The sequence below is a fragment of the Phoenix dactylifera genome, chromosome 6, assembly GCF_009389715.1.
Source record: "Phoenix dactylifera cultivar Barhee BC4 chromosome 6, palm_55x_up_171113_PBpolish2nd_filt_p, whole genome shotgun sequence".
NCBI lineage: Eukaryota > Viridiplantae > Streptophyta > Magnoliopsida > Arecales > Arecaceae > Phoenix > Phoenix dactylifera.
Genome location: NC_052397.1, coordinates 4,761,828 through 4,779,003, shown reverse-complemented (window position 1 = coordinate 4,779,003; position 17,176 = coordinate 4,761,828). Strand labels below are relative to the sequence as shown.

General features: G+C 38.8%; 2 protein-coding genes across 2 annotated transcripts; both read left to right on the top strand.

The window, feature by feature from the left end:
• Positions 1-9: 9 nt before the first annotated feature.
• LOC103705200 (pentatricopeptide repeat-containing protein At5g66520-like) lies at positions 10-1,971 on the top strand. The gene has a single exon (XM_008788840.3). It carries the CDS (start codon positions 10-12, stop codon positions 1,969-1,971), a length of 1,962 nt encoding a protein of 653 aa, XP_008787062.2.
• A 3,460-nt stretch (positions 1,972-5,431) lies between these two features.
• LOC103702730 (uncharacterized protein C630.12) lies at positions 5,432-15,887 on the top strand. The gene is made up of 13 exons (XM_008785285.4): positions 5,432-5,765; positions 7,978-8,022; positions 8,376-8,554; positions 9,958-10,093; positions 11,994-12,090; positions 13,059-13,118; positions 13,205-13,305; positions 13,584-13,618; positions 14,455-14,512; positions 14,587-14,661; positions 14,724-14,881; positions 15,003-15,263; positions 15,487-15,887. The coding sequence occupies exons 1-13, from the start codon at positions 5,475-5,477 to the stop codon at positions 15,728-15,730; spliced, it is 1,740 nt and encodes a 579-aa protein (XP_008783507.3). The 5' UTR covers positions 5,432-5,474; the 3' UTR covers positions 15,731-15,887.
• The last annotated feature ends 1,289 nt before the right edge of the window (positions 15,888-17,176 follow it).

Here is a 17,176-nt window from a genome sequence, read left to right as displayed (position 1 = left end):
GCCAACCGAATGGCCAGAGGGGAAGCAGTTTTCTCCGAATTTGTTCGTGGGTTTGAAACGAGGGAGAATGGTTTCCTGCTGCAGCCGTCAAACTCGAGAGATCTGCAGCAGCGTTTGTTCTCGATGCTGCAGGGCTGCAAGAGCATGAGAGAGCTCGCCCGACTACACGCCCAACTGCTTGTGAATGGCTTCTCCCAAAAGAACTTCCTCATCACCAAATTGCTATCCTTCTGTGTCTCATCCAATAATCTTTATCATGCCACCCAAGCGTTCGACATGGTCAAGGAGCCCAGCACCATCCTCTGTAACCAAATGATCGGGGCCTTCTCTCGCAGCGCCACGCCGGAGACCGCCCTTAGATTTTACAACCGGATGCGAGCTTCGGCAATGGCGCAGCCCAACAGCTTCACCTTTGCCTTCCTCCTCGGCGCCTGCGCGGCGGCGGGGACGTCCCTCTTAAAGCAAGGGGAGCAGCTGCATGCCAGAATTCTGTCTGCCGGCTTCGGCGTCGATGTCTACGTCCAGACTAATCTGGTCAATATGTATGCCGCTGCCGCCGATTCTGCCACCATAGAAAAGGCTCGGAAGGTCTTTGATGACATGCCCCACCGGAATGTCGTCTCGTGGAACGCCATGCTTGCCGGGTACCTGCGATCAGGCGACGCTCCCTCGGCGTTCCGGCTCTTCGATCAAATGCCTGAAAGGAATGCTGTCTCGTGGACCACCATGATCGCCGGCTGCGCGCAGAGCGGCAGGTCCAGGCAGGCGCTGACGCTGTTCCGCGAGATGAGAAGGGCCCGCATCGGCGCCGACCAGGTCACCTTTGTCGCCGCCCTGTCGGCGTGCGCGGAGCTGGGAGACCTGGAAATGGGGCGTTGGATCCACTCCCGCATCGACCGTGGCGCGTCCGTGGGGGAACGACGTCTCGTGTCGCTGAACAATGCGCTCATCCACATGTATGCGAAATGCGGAGCGGTGCAGGACGCATACAGGGTCTTTCAGGAGATGCCGAGGAGAAGCACCGTGTCGTGGACAACCATGATCGCGGGACTCACGATTCATGGCCATGGCGACGATGCGCTCCATCTCTTCCGGACGATGCAATGCATGAAGGAAGCAAAAGGCGAGAAGCCAGATGCGGTGACCTTCATCGCAGTGCTTAATGCATGCTGCCGCACAGGGAGGATCGACGAAGGCTATCGATTCTTCGAGCAGATAAGCCAAGTCTACGGGATTCGCCCAAGCATAGAGCACTACGGCTGCATGGTGGACATGCTCAGCCGAGCAGGCCGCTTGTCCGAAGCGTGGCAGCTGGCCAAGACGATGCCCATGCAGCCCAACGAAGCTGTATGGGGGGCTCTGCTGAACGGCTGCCGTGCGCGCCGCGATGTGAAGCTTGCGAGCCAAGTGGTCGACAGGCTGATGGAGCTGGAGTTGGAGCCTGCGCATGCGGCGGGCTACCTGGTGATCTTGTCGAATGCGTATGCCGCAGCTGGGAAGTGGGACGAGGTTCGCCGGGTGAGGGAGAGAATGGTGAAGATGGGTCTGAGCAAGCCTCCCGGGCGCAGCTGGGTCCATGTGAATGGCGTCCTCCATAGCTTTGTAGCGGGCGACCGGAGCCACCGTCGTGCTTCAGACATATACAGGATGGTCGGAGAGATTGCGGCCCGAGCTAAACTGGAAGGCATTGCACCGGATACATCTCAGGTGCTGCTCGACGTGGAGGAGGAGGAGGAGAGGGAGGCCTTCCTCCAACATCACAGCGAGAAGCTGGCAATTGCTTTTGGACTGATCAGCATTCCAGATGTGGGGGAACCAATCCGGGTCACGAGTAATCTTTGCATCTGCTCCGACTGTCACTCCACTGCAAAATTTGTTTCCAAAGCTTTTGGCAGGGAAATCGTTGTCAGGGATCAGAATCTTTTCCACCATTTTGTAGATGGATGTTGCTCGTGCAAGGATTACTGGTAAGTCGCATTGCCTCAGGCTACCTCCGACGCTAATCTAACTGCCCATCAGCATGGGCATGCAACGGGATCGATGAGGCATTTGATGTTTTAAGGAATCTGGGCACAAATTTATGGCCGTCTTCATGTTGGGGCAGAGATCCGCGACTCAAATCTTATGGAAGTAAAGTGGAGAACCATAAAACTGATCATGGGTAGTAGAGCTTGCTTCCAAGTAATGCTCGAAGGCACCTTGTTTTAAATGGACTCCGGCAAAGACTTGAGCACAATGAGGTACGAAGAGCGCGTCCCGTGCTCGGTGCTTACAAAACAAAACTTCTGGGAAAACATGTTTGGATTCAATACGAGTTGAAGCCCTTAGAAAACCTATAAATAATGCATCAGACAAGGAATTTCAGGTGCAACACATCAAGGATATTATAAATTATTGACGTCTGAAGAAATAGCACTACTGTTGGGGATTGCATCAGTCATGACCCATCACTGGAAGAAACTTGCTTCTCTCACACAATTTTGAGTAGCATCCTTCCACTATCTGCTCAAAAGCTTGTTTTTTTCTGTTTTTTTGATACTTTGAGCAATTAGACTAGTTTAGATTACTTTCAGATGATTTTTTTAATAACATGTATTAATGTCAGGAGAGTTGTGACTATATTTTAATTTCTGATTACTGAATTGTCTGGCGTGCATCATTCAGTGTACCAACACTTCTCAGTCATGGTCTGTGAGCAAGGTTGGGACTCGATATATCATAACTGAATGATGCTCTGTAACCTGGAATTGATGAACGATTGTTTCCAAAAATGAAGTTCTTAACGATAATCTCATGACAATGTAGCCACCAGAGGATATCTAAAGGCAGGTCAATAGCAAACCCTCCATATCACATCCAAAACAACGCATGATTGACCAATCTTTCATTCATCTGGGAAAAAAGAACACAACCAAAATGAGCAATCAGATGCCTTTGCTGAAATAAATTCTTAGTAGCTGTTGGAAAGTGCCATACACCTTTGTCCGTCGGTGATGAAGTTCCACAGTGAATGCCTGTTTGAACCAAAAAGTACTATCCAAATTCCAAAGCATGTATCTTCTGCTCGCAGTGGATACTGAAAACAGACAGCTCCTGTCTTCTCATGAATCTATTTAGTTCATAATGGAGGTGGAAGAACTGCTAGAAAGCAATAAGAAAAGGACAGCAGTATTGACCAACCAGGCAACCAGAAGAAAAGTTTGGGTTAACAAACGCAAGGGCATAGGTTCGAGTCCTAGGTTAGCCACTTTGTGCACAAAAAGAAGGGGTTAGATATGTCACTGATTTGCCCCTCCAAGGACCCTGTATGGTCAGGAGACTCAGGACAATATTGGGTAATAGCCCTTCCTTATCTAAGCAAAATTTCTCAAGATCTCTTTCCTCATCCTTGTACACCTATAAATTAAATTATATACTTAACATAAGACCATAAAGATTGCCAATATGGACTGAATTCAGAGGACGATAAAGATCTCCTTCTTCATCCTTATTTCTCATTTACTCTACTAATTCACAAATGGTTCGGGAAATTCTTTCAATCTTATCCCCACTTGGATAGATATGATAAATATACAGATAAATATATATTAGCAAGGAATTTATATTTTTAAATTTTGTTATTTTTTATTTAAATTTGGTCCCTATAATTGACATGGATATTGGTAATGCGTAAGAAATGGTCAAAATAGCTCGGTTGGTAGGTTAGAAAACTGTTCACCTGCTGGATGCTCCGTGGTATCTTTCCTACTGAAAGCATATTAGATTTTGTACTCGATTTAGGGGTGCAAATGGGTCACATTGGACTGGGTCACAAGTGACACCGACCCAACCTAATTTTTTGTTTGGGTTTTAATATTGGATTCAGACCCAACCCAATAGAAAATTGAGTTGGATTGGATTGGGTCCATGGCTAAAATTTTTGATCCAACTGGCCATTCGGGTCGGGTTGAGTCCATATATAACTCGACCCCAACCCAAAAAATTTGAGTCCAAATCTGGTCTGGGTTCGATCTCTATACTCGTCATTCTCTATACTTGGTTTCTTTTGTAATGAATAGAAACTACAAAAAGCAGGTTATGCATGACCATACAAATAAAAGTATTTAGGCATCAAAAATTAATGCTATTACAAACTAGCCTAATAATGATAGACTCAACCTTGTTAGCTACAAAAAAAAAATCTATTCATATATGCAAAATTTTTGTATAAGTAGAAAAAAATTACATCTAGGCTAATTCTTTTTGGGTTTTTTTTGTGCACATATCCTTTTAAATATTAAAATTTACATGAATACCCTCCTAAAATTGATATTTGGATATATACTCTTATAAAATACTTATTTTACATGTATACCCTTCATTTTTCTTTTTTCTTGTATTTGTGCCCCCACCTTCTAACGCTACCAAAATAACCGAAATATCCTTATGTGTAGATATGCAAAAAGAAACATTTATAAAGGCATATATGCAAATAGTACTTTGCGAGGGTATTCATGCAATTTCACATATTTAGGAGGATTTACATGCAAAAAATTTTAATTTTTTTTTAATATTAACCTGTTTTAATACTCAGATTTGTCTAATGCCTGCTCTTCAATATTTTCTATAAAAATATTGCTTAAGAAAAATATTGATTTGACAATTAGATAACAAAAAGAGTCATGAAAATTCATTCACTAATTATAGGATTATTCTATTTTATTTTTCTTAATTTCTAACCAACCACTATATCTTATCCAGCAGTGATATCTTCTAAATTTGTTAGAATGCATCTACTACTATTTTTTCTAAACATACTACTAGAAAAGTTTATATGAGCCAAGATGAGGAATATAGTTTGATAATGACATAAGGCAAAGTTCAATAACTGTAAAGGACTCATTATTAATCTATATTCTTCCACGTGGCAAAATTATACTTTATGTTGCCTTCATTAGTATGAATTTCTTTCTTAAGGAAACAATATTCCCATTTAGTGCAACCAACTATATCCTAAATGTAGAATTTATGCCATATGATAGTACATAAAAGACAGTCTCTTTTATTCCTCTCATTCTCAAACATGAGAAGAGGTTGGATGAATAAAGAGATAGAGACCCTTAAACATCCCTGCATGCTCTAACGGTGTATCAAGTTTAGACTAGGTCGTAGGGTAGGAAATCCAAATTGCCCCAAAAATCAAACATGTTGGGTCAGAATTTGGTAAACCTAAATTCGGTCCGAAAATTAAAACAATCTAATTTTAAAACCCAACCCCTCATGCCATTTAAATCAGATCGAATCATATCACAGGCCAACCCGATTCACTTGTAGCTTGAGCTCCATGCCTCCAATCCTTTTTCCCATCTTCTCCTGCCTCGAGACACTGCCCATCTTCAACTTTTTCATATATGAATAATATTAATATTTTTTTAAAAAATATCAATTTTATATTTTTTGCTATTTTTGTTTTTGTTTTTGTTTTTTTTCCTCTTATGCTCGTTTATTGGCAGGTTAGAAATTATTTTTACTCGCTGTTTTCCTGGAAGCCCGTCTTAGAAAGGAATGCCCGTTTCTGTTCGACTCCGCAGGGGCTTCAGACGGAAGGGCAGGGGGAAATCCCGTCTATCTCGCTCGTGAAAGCAACGATGCAGAGCCTCTTGCGGCTGACTCTTTTTCTCTGCTGCTTATGGGCACTCACCCTCCTCTACGGCGAGATGTTCGCCTACTGGATCCCACTCTGGTCCTGCTCTTGGCCCCAACTCCACCCCTCCTCCTCCTCCTCGGTAAAACTCCTCTAAATCCCACGCTCTTCTTGCTTTAATTGCTTTGTATAACTGCACAGCCCTCCGAATGCAATAATCCGCCAGTCCCCATCTTCACTGATTTCATCTTTTTGGTCAAATAAATGGGATCTTTGGTAGATCGTTGCAGCCATCGTTGATCTGTTTCATAGTTCAGATCATCTTCATATTCTCGCAGTAGAATGGGACATTTTTTTGTGTTTTTTAATGACTTCATGATTTACCTGTTACTTTTTTCGGTTTCCACGATTTATGCCAGCTGATCTTGCGTTTGATTTGCACCTTTTAATTAATCGGGGTTCACTTCAATATTTGTTTAATTCTCTTATGTGAAAAAAGCTTTTGCGGCTCTAAAATTAAGTAACTCCTCTTACTAGAATTATAAACATGAGAGCGATCCAAGAGATCTGCAGATCAAAAAGTGAGAAACAGGATATGATGAACCTTCATAAAATTTTGCGTCTGCTGAGATAGCTTTTGCTTAACCGGTAGGCTCTTATTGAAAGCATGTAGCTGCTGGTGCCATTGTATGTGAATGGAGCTTAAAGTCATCTCACTGACGCAGCACTTCTCTGAAATCAGAACCTTCCAGTTGTAAAGTCTTCTCAGTATTGGTACTGTTTAAGCTGCAATTTGATTGTAGATGATCTAGAGGATGGCATGATCTAGGCCTGATCATACCAGAAGTATGGTTCCTCGAGTAGTCCAAATGAAAACAAGCTATTTTTCCACAAGGTTATGTCATGCATTTATCAATCAGGTAAAGTTAGTTTGTCTCCAATTTATATCATCAAGCTCTGACCAAGCTTGTTCCTAGTTTGGGTCTGGTTTTTGTCAAAATTCTAATTATGACCAATCAAACCAATTTCATACTGCCTAATTCTGTCAATATTTGTTATGTGTGAGTCGAAGATAGGGATGCACAATTTGTTTTTCTTGGTCACACAGCTGATGGTGGATGGTTGAATGACAAACCCAAGCAAGTTGAAGCAGTGCAACCGAAAGGGATTCCCCCGCCCCCACCCACCCCCCAACCCCCGCTCCCACCCCCTTTTTTGTTGTCATAATGTCCCTTCATATATGCTACCAGGGGCGGCTCAATACATTCCGGGGCCTAAGGCGAATCCAACGAATGAGGCCTTTTTTTTAATAATAATTTTTTTAATAAATATAAAATATTTAAAAAAATATATGAAAATAGATAGCTATCAAGTACACTATTTCAACAAAGATACATGAATCTAATAAAGATAGATAAGAAGCCTTTTCAATTTAATATAATTCTTGAATGGAAGCAAATAAAAGTAATTACTCTAAATGAAGAGCCATGAAACTGATTAAATAAGTGAGATAATGCTTGGCAATACTGTTTACCATGTCAAGCAAGAGCCGAATAGGAAAAGGTCATCCCATGGCACTTCATGGTCAAGGTAAAGAAAAGAATTTGTCCATAAAGCAACCTCTCTATAAGAGAAAGTAGGGTCATTATGGGAAAATCACTCCATCTAATTAATAAAAGTCCTGTCCCACCATCTCCCCCTTTTTTTTTTTTTGGTAAATAACCATCTCCCCTTCAAGTGAGCACCCAAGCAGCAACTGAACATCACGGCACACCAGCCATTCAACCCCCTCCCTCCTTTTCTCTCTCTACCACCCAAGAGGGGAGAAGAAACCGAGAGGAGAAAACTAAAAGAATCTCCACCCTCCAAGAAGTCCATCTCCAATCCCCCTATCTTTCTTCCGGATGGCCCAGCTGGATCAGGAGTAATGTGAGGGAAGGAAAACCAAGACCAAAACCAAAAAAGAGAAGGGATGAAAGATAAGAGTGGCTTCAGGCGTCTATCAAGCCAACCAAATCCCTCCTCTCTCTCTCTCTCTCTCCCCACCCAAAATTGCAGGCCAGGAAACTCTCCACCTCCCTTCCATCAAGGGGGAAGGCTCATAGCCAGCTCCTGATCCCGTTTTATATGGGGCCTTTGCTTCCTTTTGGTCAGCCTCCCGGGGCCTTAGGCGACCGCCTCGGTCGCCTAGGGCTCGGGCCGGCCTTGTATGCTATATGCACGTAGCATTTTATGTTTTATTCCTTGATTTGCTGTTTAAGAGGATTTTTTTTCCTAATGGATTCTTGGCTATTTATGGATTTGCTTAGTGACACTACATGCATAATTGACCTGTATATCACTTGCTTGTGCAGAGTGTTGATAATCAAGTAAAGGTTGCTGTCCTGGCTGATCCACAGGTCATTGACTCTTTCCTTGTGCCAACTCTTACAGTTACATGCCGTCATATGTTTAGACCTCCATTGGTTTTGTTATGATACTGCCGTGAAAGTATGAATGTCCACATAAGATCAACCTTTCCTGTAGATTTTTAGTTGCAATGGTTGAGCTGTATCTTTCTTTCTCTCCCATTTTCTACCAAAAATGCAAATCATACCTTGTTTATATCTGAGGTTTTGTTCACCTGGATATTGCATTCCATTGAGAGTGCATTTATTCATTGTACATGTTCTTCATTCTAAAACCATATTTCATTGAGAGAGCATTTATTTATCGTACATGTTCTTCATTCTAAAACCATTTTTCATAACAGCTTATGGACAGGACCTCCTTCAGACTTCCTTCAAAATCATTCGCTCTAGAGATTGCCCAGTTCTATACAGATATATACATGAAAAGATCTTTCCATGCGTCTATAACGCCATTCAAACCTGATTTGGTTGTATTTCTGGGTGATCAGTTTGACGGGGGGCCTTTCTTGTCAGATCAAGAGTAAGGCATGAATACTTAAATTTTTCATTTCTCCTTTTAATTTAATAGAATGATGTAGATGTTTCTTCTTAGTATATTTGTTATGCCAGTTTTTCGAAAATCTTTACATCTTTATTTCATATCTCAAGCTGCAAAACATTAGCTTTCTCTATACACTGTACACAATATAATGTTAAACCGATCAAATGAGAATTGCCTTTTCGGTCTTTTAATTTCATATTTTCATAACATTTCTTTAATGATAGAAGTCAAATAATGATTTCAGTTGATTCAGTATGTTGTTCACTCATGCCAGCAGATTTAAAAATCCTAAACATGATAAACCTACAAGATCAGTAAGCTTCATTAAATAAGGTAATGCTCAAGGCATAATTTTCAGTAATTTTACTATAAAATGCATGTGGCAATCACATTTCAGTATATTCTGTGACAAGATGTGTTTGAAAGGAGAAACTTTATATATCTTTATTCTCAGTGGAAAAGAATTATCTATAATAATGAATCAGACTGCATGATATTTTTATCATGAAAACTGATATTGCTTCTACAGTTGCTGTAATTTTCAGATGGTTATACAGTAACCATTAAAACGCCAATTTACTGAAAGTTGGGTGAAGGCCTAAAAACAACAGGGGGGCATGAGAACTTATCCCTCTTTGCTTTCAGTTAGAAGAAAGTTTGTGATTTTTTCTATCACAGGAATGTGCAAACCTTGGAAAATCATGAGCTCTCAAGGCATTCTATATTTATTCTAGATTTTTTTGAACACTATGTGAGCTCCTTGGTCTCATTAGCTTAAATTGCATTGTCAATAAGGATGATTTGTATTCACTAACCCTTCTAACTTCCGTGGTAGGCTCCCCTCCCACCCCCTGCTGCCTTTCTATTAGATAAATTGTCACATATATCATTGATTTAAGTGAAACCAATATATGTTAAATAAGCTTTTGTTGTTCAGGTACTATTTTCATGTAATATTGTATGCAAATTATGATTAAAGTTTAAAATATTCTGTTTACATAAATTTTCATGAGTATGTACAAAAATTTGCATCACAAGGCATCAAATGAGCACCAACAGTCACATGATGCATTACAAACTCAACTTGTTGATGTTTTAGATGTGTTCATGTTAATCCTGTTGTTTATTCCTTTTCTTTAATATATAATGGTTTGTGTCCTAAGAACTTTAAGGGCTTTTACATAACAAATGACTAGAGTATGAGAGTCCGATGCATTTCACCATGTCTTGTTTTGACTAGTTCTGCATTCTACATATTGTGGTAACACTAAAGTGTGGGTTTATAATTGATTTGGCAAGAGTCATGCATAGTAACTTTCTGGAGTTTTTAACTTATTTTAATATCTTTAACTTCTATATTCTTGATTTCTTGATTTTGACAGGTGGCGGGAATCATTGAGTCGTTTTAGGCACATCTATGGTTTGAATGAAAAAGGAATATATTCAGATATTCCATTCTACTACCTTTCTGGGAATCACGATATCGGTTATACAGCTTTACATTCACGACATCCAGAGGTAACTAAATTAAACTTTTCAAAATATTTGCCCTATATATGTTTTGTTATTGGTTTGGAACTAATTTTGTAAGCTTTAAAGAAAGGTTAAAAAATTGAAATTAAAGAACTCCATGGTCAGCACATGAAAAAAAAGGAACTCCATTGCCAGAACAAATGGCCAGGTTGAATTGGAATGAGAAAAACAGTCAAATCCAGCTGAAAAAAGAGCACCAAAATGTGGTTACCAACAACAGAAGAAAAACCAGAAAGGACAATCAGCTTGAAGAGAGGAAAAGAAGAATGAAGAAACAGTAATATGAGACTAGAGAATTCATCATCTCCCTGTTCCTTTTATGATATAGTTTATAAATTTTACTCTTTTGTGTCTGAATGATTGGGATAGGTAGCAGGTCTTGTGAAGCAAGTGAATCACATCCAAAGATTCTGCTTTCCTTCTCTGCTTCGAATTGACGTATGCCTCTTTATCAATTTAAGTAGTGATGAGATGAGTATAGGGTTGGTTGTGGCTTTTCTCTAAGTAGCTGCTCCATGATCAGCTGCCAGCTCATATTGTTGCTGGGTAATATATCTGGAATTACCTTAACAAATTGTTGTCTTATAGCAACCTACTTATCAATTTGGATTAAGAAAGGAGTTGATAGCGGAGAAAGGTATCATTCGCTGAATTACGATGGAGCATTTTTTTCAAGTAAAGGAGGTTGGAGAATAAGGGAATAAGAGATTTTACAAAAGCAAGAAACACACTTCTCAGTTCTCACAAAATGGTTATGGCCAATCTGGGAATAGAATGATGATTGTGGAGTAGCACAGGATTAATACCATAAGAGAAGTGCACTGTGGGATTTGGCTGACGCATGTTAGAAGAGCTTTTATGTGTTTGAAAATTTCTTTTTCAGATCCTTTCTTCATGGGGTTTCGGAATCCGGTGGGGCTGGGTAAGATTTCATTTTCCTTAGTAATGCAGGTTGTGCAGCCACAGATGAGGACTTTTTGAAACTGCACACTAAGGACTTCTTGGAAGTTGGGCTGGAGAATGCGACATTTTGCGATTCAATTTTGAAAAAACAAGGTTGATGGATAATGCTATGGGAATTGAGAACTTCATGCTAGTTGTTTTATGTGCTCATTTTACAGTCTGTTGGTTGATGGGTAAAACTAGTGAGCTTTGCATTAGAAAGATTCAAGGTTTGTTGTACCACTAAGATCCAGGCTTTCATTTAAGCAGCAGCTCTAAACATGATCTTAAATGGCAATAATTTACGAAGAAAGTGGTGACTACTTATAACAAATTTTCAACAAAAATCTCTCTCATGTGCGTAAATCAAGAAACTCTAGGGTTCATGCATGTTGGTAATGCCATTTTGAACAGGGCCCTTGATATGGATACACCAGTTAGGTCAGCTTCATACAATAGGACTGCAACTGTGAGATCCTCATCACATCTCAGTTGTGAAAATATGCAGGGTCAAGCCCTATGCTTATGAATGTCTTTGTTCAAGAAAATTTTGATGCACGTTACCATCAAAGCAGGGACACATCCTACTTCTCTACTGCATTTCCTACTTCATCCATGCTTTTACTATCCACATGTCCTGAAAATTGACTGGACATCATAGTTTGGATTTATCATTTTGCCTGCTGAGCTCATTTCTTGCTTGCAAGATTTGATCTTGAAAGTATTTAGTTTCCTTGCTTTGTGCAGAGAAGATATATATTCATATGAATTTCAGGTATCATTAACTTCTAGTTTGGAAATTTTGATTTTGTCATTTTTTCCCGCAAGAGGAGCTTAATGAAAATGTGTTTCCTTCCCTTTTTCTTTTTCTTTTCTAGAAATGTAGCTGTTATATTTGAATTCTTTATTCAAAGTTAATTGTTGTGAGCCTATTCTTTTTCAGGTCATCAGTCGCTATGAGAAAGAATTTGGAGGAAGAAATTACCATTTTTCTGCTGGAAAGGTGGACTTTGTTGTTGTCGATGCTCAAACTCTTGATGGTGAATTGTTCTTCCTTCAAGAAGTTTCCTATTATCTTTCTTTTACTGAAGCCAGATGACATATTATTATCTTTTTTTTTCTTCTTATGGTCAATAACCTTGACTTAAGCTCTAGTGGAGATCTGTTAGTACATGGAAGAACCTGTCAAACTGTTATAATTGGAAATTACAGTAAATTATGATTCTGAGGATGTTGCATTCATGGTACTCTATATTGAAAATATCGTATGTGACTCAACTATGTGAATCACATTAATATGGATAAGATGGAGTTAAACAATGAAGATATGAATTGTCTTGTTAAGTGGTGCAATCACATTGTAAATAAAGTTAGATAATTGAGTGAGTTTTTAGTTGTGTTGGGCTTGCATTTATAGTTGATCTTCAGCTCTTCTTGCTTTACAAGATTTTTGGATCTACAGACTGTTGATGTTAATGAGGCATGGTGTCTTTTGTGGCAAATGCGCAGCACCATTCATAATACAAGAATATGAGCCTTTAAATTTAGAATTTTGGAGGAATTATTTGGTTTATAACTATTGTGTGAATAATTAGTGCAATTACCACATGTCAAATATTGCCTTACTTCTTTCTCAGCTATTTCCAAATCTTGAAGAAACTTAGAAAATTGATCCTCTAAATGAAACAGCACCTTCAATTGAATGATAAAATTATGGTGGTATATACATGGAACTTGATGTGCACCAAGACCTTCAATTACCAAATAAATTGTCATCTAGTTTGTTTCCTTTTGCTTTTCTCAATTCACAATTCTTTTCATTCTAGGTTTTCTAGAATGTTTAGCTTTTAAAGACCAAACATCACGTGTTTTTTTTAAAGTCAGAACTGGGACAGCTGTGCATGCATGCATGCCCGCATAGACGTACATGGTTGCCCTCTTGTGGTTGCCTTTACTTGCAATGTATTGGATTTTTTGGATTGAAAGAAAATGAATATTGAGTTTGCAGGGCCTAAAAATGGAAAGGGAACATCACTATCCTGGGACTTCATCAAAAATATATCAAAGGGTATGCAATTTTGGTATGACTGAAGACTTCCATTGAATTTAATTATTTATCACAAAACGTCTTCCTAATCTTTCTATATATTTTAGATGGTACATCGAACCCAAGAGTTTTACTGACACACATCCCCCTTTATCGCCCTGATGGGACTCCTTGTGGCCCATATCGTTCTTCCTCTATTATCAATCAGGTATTTGTCTCGTTTCATCTGGATAAAAGCTCTTCCTTCATAGAATATTATACAGTATTGCGTTCAGTGCCTCTAAGTAGAAGAAGGTTTATATTTTCTCCATGCCTTCATGTATGAGACATACTCTGACATTGCTTTCTCTGGAGGATCTTCATTGTTTCTTCGCATTTCCATGTGCATCATGCATTCCTGAATCTCATTATTAGTTTGTGAATCTTTGAGAAAATGCATGTACTTGTAGATATGAATAACTGATAAGTTTGTTCCTTCCTTTTCAGAGACTTCTTCGTGTTGATCTTAATCAAGAAATCATGTAAGTCCTGAATGTTTTACTGTGTATATGGCTTACAATAATAAATGTTCATGGTAGTAAATTGGTTCACTTTCTCTAGGCATATAAAGTGGGTTTTCCATTCTGAAGTCTTGTTTTCATGTCACAGAATTTTCATACCTAGTACTGATTGATCATATCTGATCATATAGGATCCATATGTTTGATGACCAAATTGCTGCCAAAAGAAAGTCCATAATCTCCTTGCGGAAGCATTGATCGCAGAGATTTCTTCTCAGTTTTAAGACACAAACATATTGGATGAAACGTCCACATAATGGAAGAATATAGAGCCTGGGAGGGCATTTATAATACAATGAACAGTCTCATGCTAATTTCAAGCAACCTAATTCTGAATGAATACGTTTTCGATGGAGCTTCTTTTCAAGTCATATATTCTGTTTTAAAAACAATTAAAGGAATAAGATTGCTTTATCCATTCTTCATGCTCTATTTTGATACATTTAAGAATTTTTGTTGTGTTACAACCATTATTAAGAGAAGTTCATACATTCCAGCCATCATCTTTGATTTTTCCATTATGTAAATACTAAAGAGAGAGGCATGCTGAATATGTCCATGTTACAACCTTTTTCGCAATTTCAAATATAAAATAAAAATTTGAGTAGTATTATTTAACTGTTTGCATTTAAGGACCCCAAAATTTTAATATTTGTGGTTTCTGTTAATAGTATTTTTTTTTCTACTTACAACAAATAGAAGCTGGATCAGTAAAAATATGCTCAGATTTGTTTTCATCGAAAATGAACAATGTTTCAGTGTATGAAGGGAGTATGACATTTTTTTTATTGACATAGGTATCAGAACTATTTAAGCAAAGAAACATCGGACCATTTACTGGACCTTATCAGACCAGTATGTTTCTCACTGCTAGATGGAGTTTTTAACATATATCTACAAGTAGCACTTACTTGATTGCTTTGTGACAGATACTTGTACTGTCTGGTCATGATCATGATCAATGTACAGTGATGCACTCAACCCCTATTGGACTCGTAACAGAGGTAAGAATGTGCAAGCACATTTGCTTTTGATTCATGATAGCATCTAATAACATGTTGTGCAGCACACATTGGGCACTGTAAGCTGGCAGCAGGGAAACTTGTATCCATCGTTTATGCTGCTATCTGCAACATCTCTCCCATCATCCAACACAACTGATTCAGAACATGCTGTTTCCACTCATCTATGTTTTCTTCCAATGCAAACTCATATCTATATTTGGTATCACCACTTCTGTAACCTCAGTTTCTCTTACTAGCTACTATTGCTCATTGAACTGTAACTGAATTGCGGCCAGTCAGCCACCAAGATACATATACATGTTTTTTTTGTGATTTTTCAGGTATCTATTGCAGTTTATCATGACTATTTTTTTGCTGACCATTTGGCCAACAAATGGTTTTGGCTGTTGGGATTTTTGCGGTAAATGCATGAGCTTCATTGGCGCCATGGTAAAGAACCTTACGGCCACTTCTAAGGAGAAGGATGAAGAGGAAGACTGTGAATATGAAATGATTTGGGATGCCGAGGGATCGATGCATCTTGTTAAGAAAACCACAACAAAGGTCCCAGTTATGAAGTCAGATGTGGGATTGACAGCAAGGTGCGTGTATAATTGCACTTGGAAAGTTGCATGTGGATATGTCTGAAAGGTGGGATTGTACATGATACATGAATGGCCTTATCCACGACTCCCCCACTTAGGGATATATAACCACAAATTAAGAGTTTGCTGCTTGTGCTGATCATTTTTCAGTTCTTTTCTTGCATAGAGTCATGCTTGTAATTTCGTAAGCACTTTCAAGACTGACTAGTTCTTGTTACAGGAGCAATGTTGTCTCTAGACCAACCGCAAAGAAACATTTGCAAGAGCAAGAGGCATCTGTTTTGGTAGAGATGAAAATGGAGGCAAAGTTAGATAACACTAGTAAAGTGCCATATTTGGGCAAATCAAAGGTGAGGAAGCTGGTTCAGCGGGTATTTCGGGTAGTTAGATTGGTTGTGATTATTGCTGCTGTCAACATCCCTCTCTATGTAATGCTGCTATTCAAGGATTGGATTGACCGATGATTGGAACCTAAATCTTTGTTATATTTGCTGGTATTTTCCATGATCAGCAGCACTGTTATAAAATATCATGAAACAAACGTGCGTACAGGTACACATGTCTACAAGAGGATGTGGTGAAAAATTCTGTTATTCTTAATTTTCAGTTGCATTTATTGAAGAGTGGACTCTGATATGATGGGGCACTGATTGTCGGAAATTCCGGCTGATGCGGAATTCTGTATATGGCAACAATAAAGTTTTACGCTTCTACAGAAACATGTCTAGAGAGAAAAGAATGATCAAAAGAAAAATAAAGAAATGCTTTATATTTAATTAAAATTTTCAAAAAAAATAAAAAGTAACTTTTTTATGAATTTTTTTTTATATTTCATTAAAAAACTCATATTGAGCATGAAAAAAATTAAATCTCATTGGTTTTTTTTCAAGAGTTTTTTAAATTTTTAGATAGAATGAAATAATTTTTTTTTGGGCATAACAGATTTTTTATATTATTTTTTTATAAAAAAAATAGATGTTTAAAAGATTTTTTTTTAATGATCAATCAAATATATAAAAATTATTTTAAAATAATAATTTTTTAAAAAAAATTAGTAAAAGAAAATTAATACGGCGCTAAAAGACACTTTGAACGTTGGCTGCCACCTTAGCCCAAGGATTATCGAGGTTAGAGAGGTCCCGGCACAGCTCAAAGCACTGGGCCCTGCAGTCATTTGGGCATAGTTGTACTAGCAAACCAATTTAGGTGCTACTCTATACCTCATTTACAGGCCGTACATCGTGGTCACTCATGCCGAATGGGCCTTTGTGCCATTGTAATCATCTATCCCAGATGCAACACTGGTCTTTTTGCATCTGCGCCAGAGATGGTCATCGGAGCTTATTTTGCTCATATTTTGTGAATGTTTGCAGGTTCCTCTTTATAACCTAGTTAACGACTCGACATTAAGCTGTGGCATAGGCTTGGCATGAATCTCTTGTATTCTGACCTTGACAATTGTTACATATTCTGATCCTGCATCTTAATCTTGCTAGGGTTCTTTAAAATGTTTTATATCGACGAGTGCGAGAATATCACCAGCCCTACCTGATCAATCACCTGCAACGGCGAAGGGCTGCATATTTGGGCAGCAGCTCCATGTACATTGTAGAATTGTTACATAACTATCATTGTGCTATACCTGTGAGTTAATACAAGATGAACGTGTATACTTGTTGGAAAATTGAGCAACAACCTGGGCAAAAGCACAATTTGAACAAATGCCATGGTGGAGCTGCATTATATTATAGATCGATGCAGATCAATACAGGCCACCGGGAACCATCTTAATCACTGAATATGGGATAAGTGAGACATAGTTGTATGCACCCCTCTTCTTGCTTAGGTGCTACATTGTCATGCTCGCTGATAACATGCAAGTTAAATAACAGCAAAAAAAATATACGGGC

What these genes read in the sequence shown, in the direction of transcription:
- LOC103705200 (XM_008788840.3), top strand. Translation starts at nt 10, where the DNA reads ATGGCCAGAGGGGAAGCAGTTTTCTCCGAATTTGTTCGTGGGTTTGAA.
- LOC103702730 (XM_008785285.4), top strand. Translation starts at nt 5,475, where the DNA reads ATGCTCGTTTATTGGCAGGTTAGAAATTATTTTTACTCGCTGTTTTCC. An exon ending in CTGTCCTGGCTGATCCACAG is followed by an intron (nt 8,023 to 8,375) that starts GTCATTGACTCT and finishes TTTTCATAACAG; the next exon opens with CTTATGGACAGGACCTCCTT. An exon ending in CTATTGGACTCGTAACAGAG is followed by an intron (nt 14,662 to 14,723) that starts GTAAGAATGTGC and finishes CATGTTGTGCAG; the next exon opens with CACACATTGGGCACTGTAAG.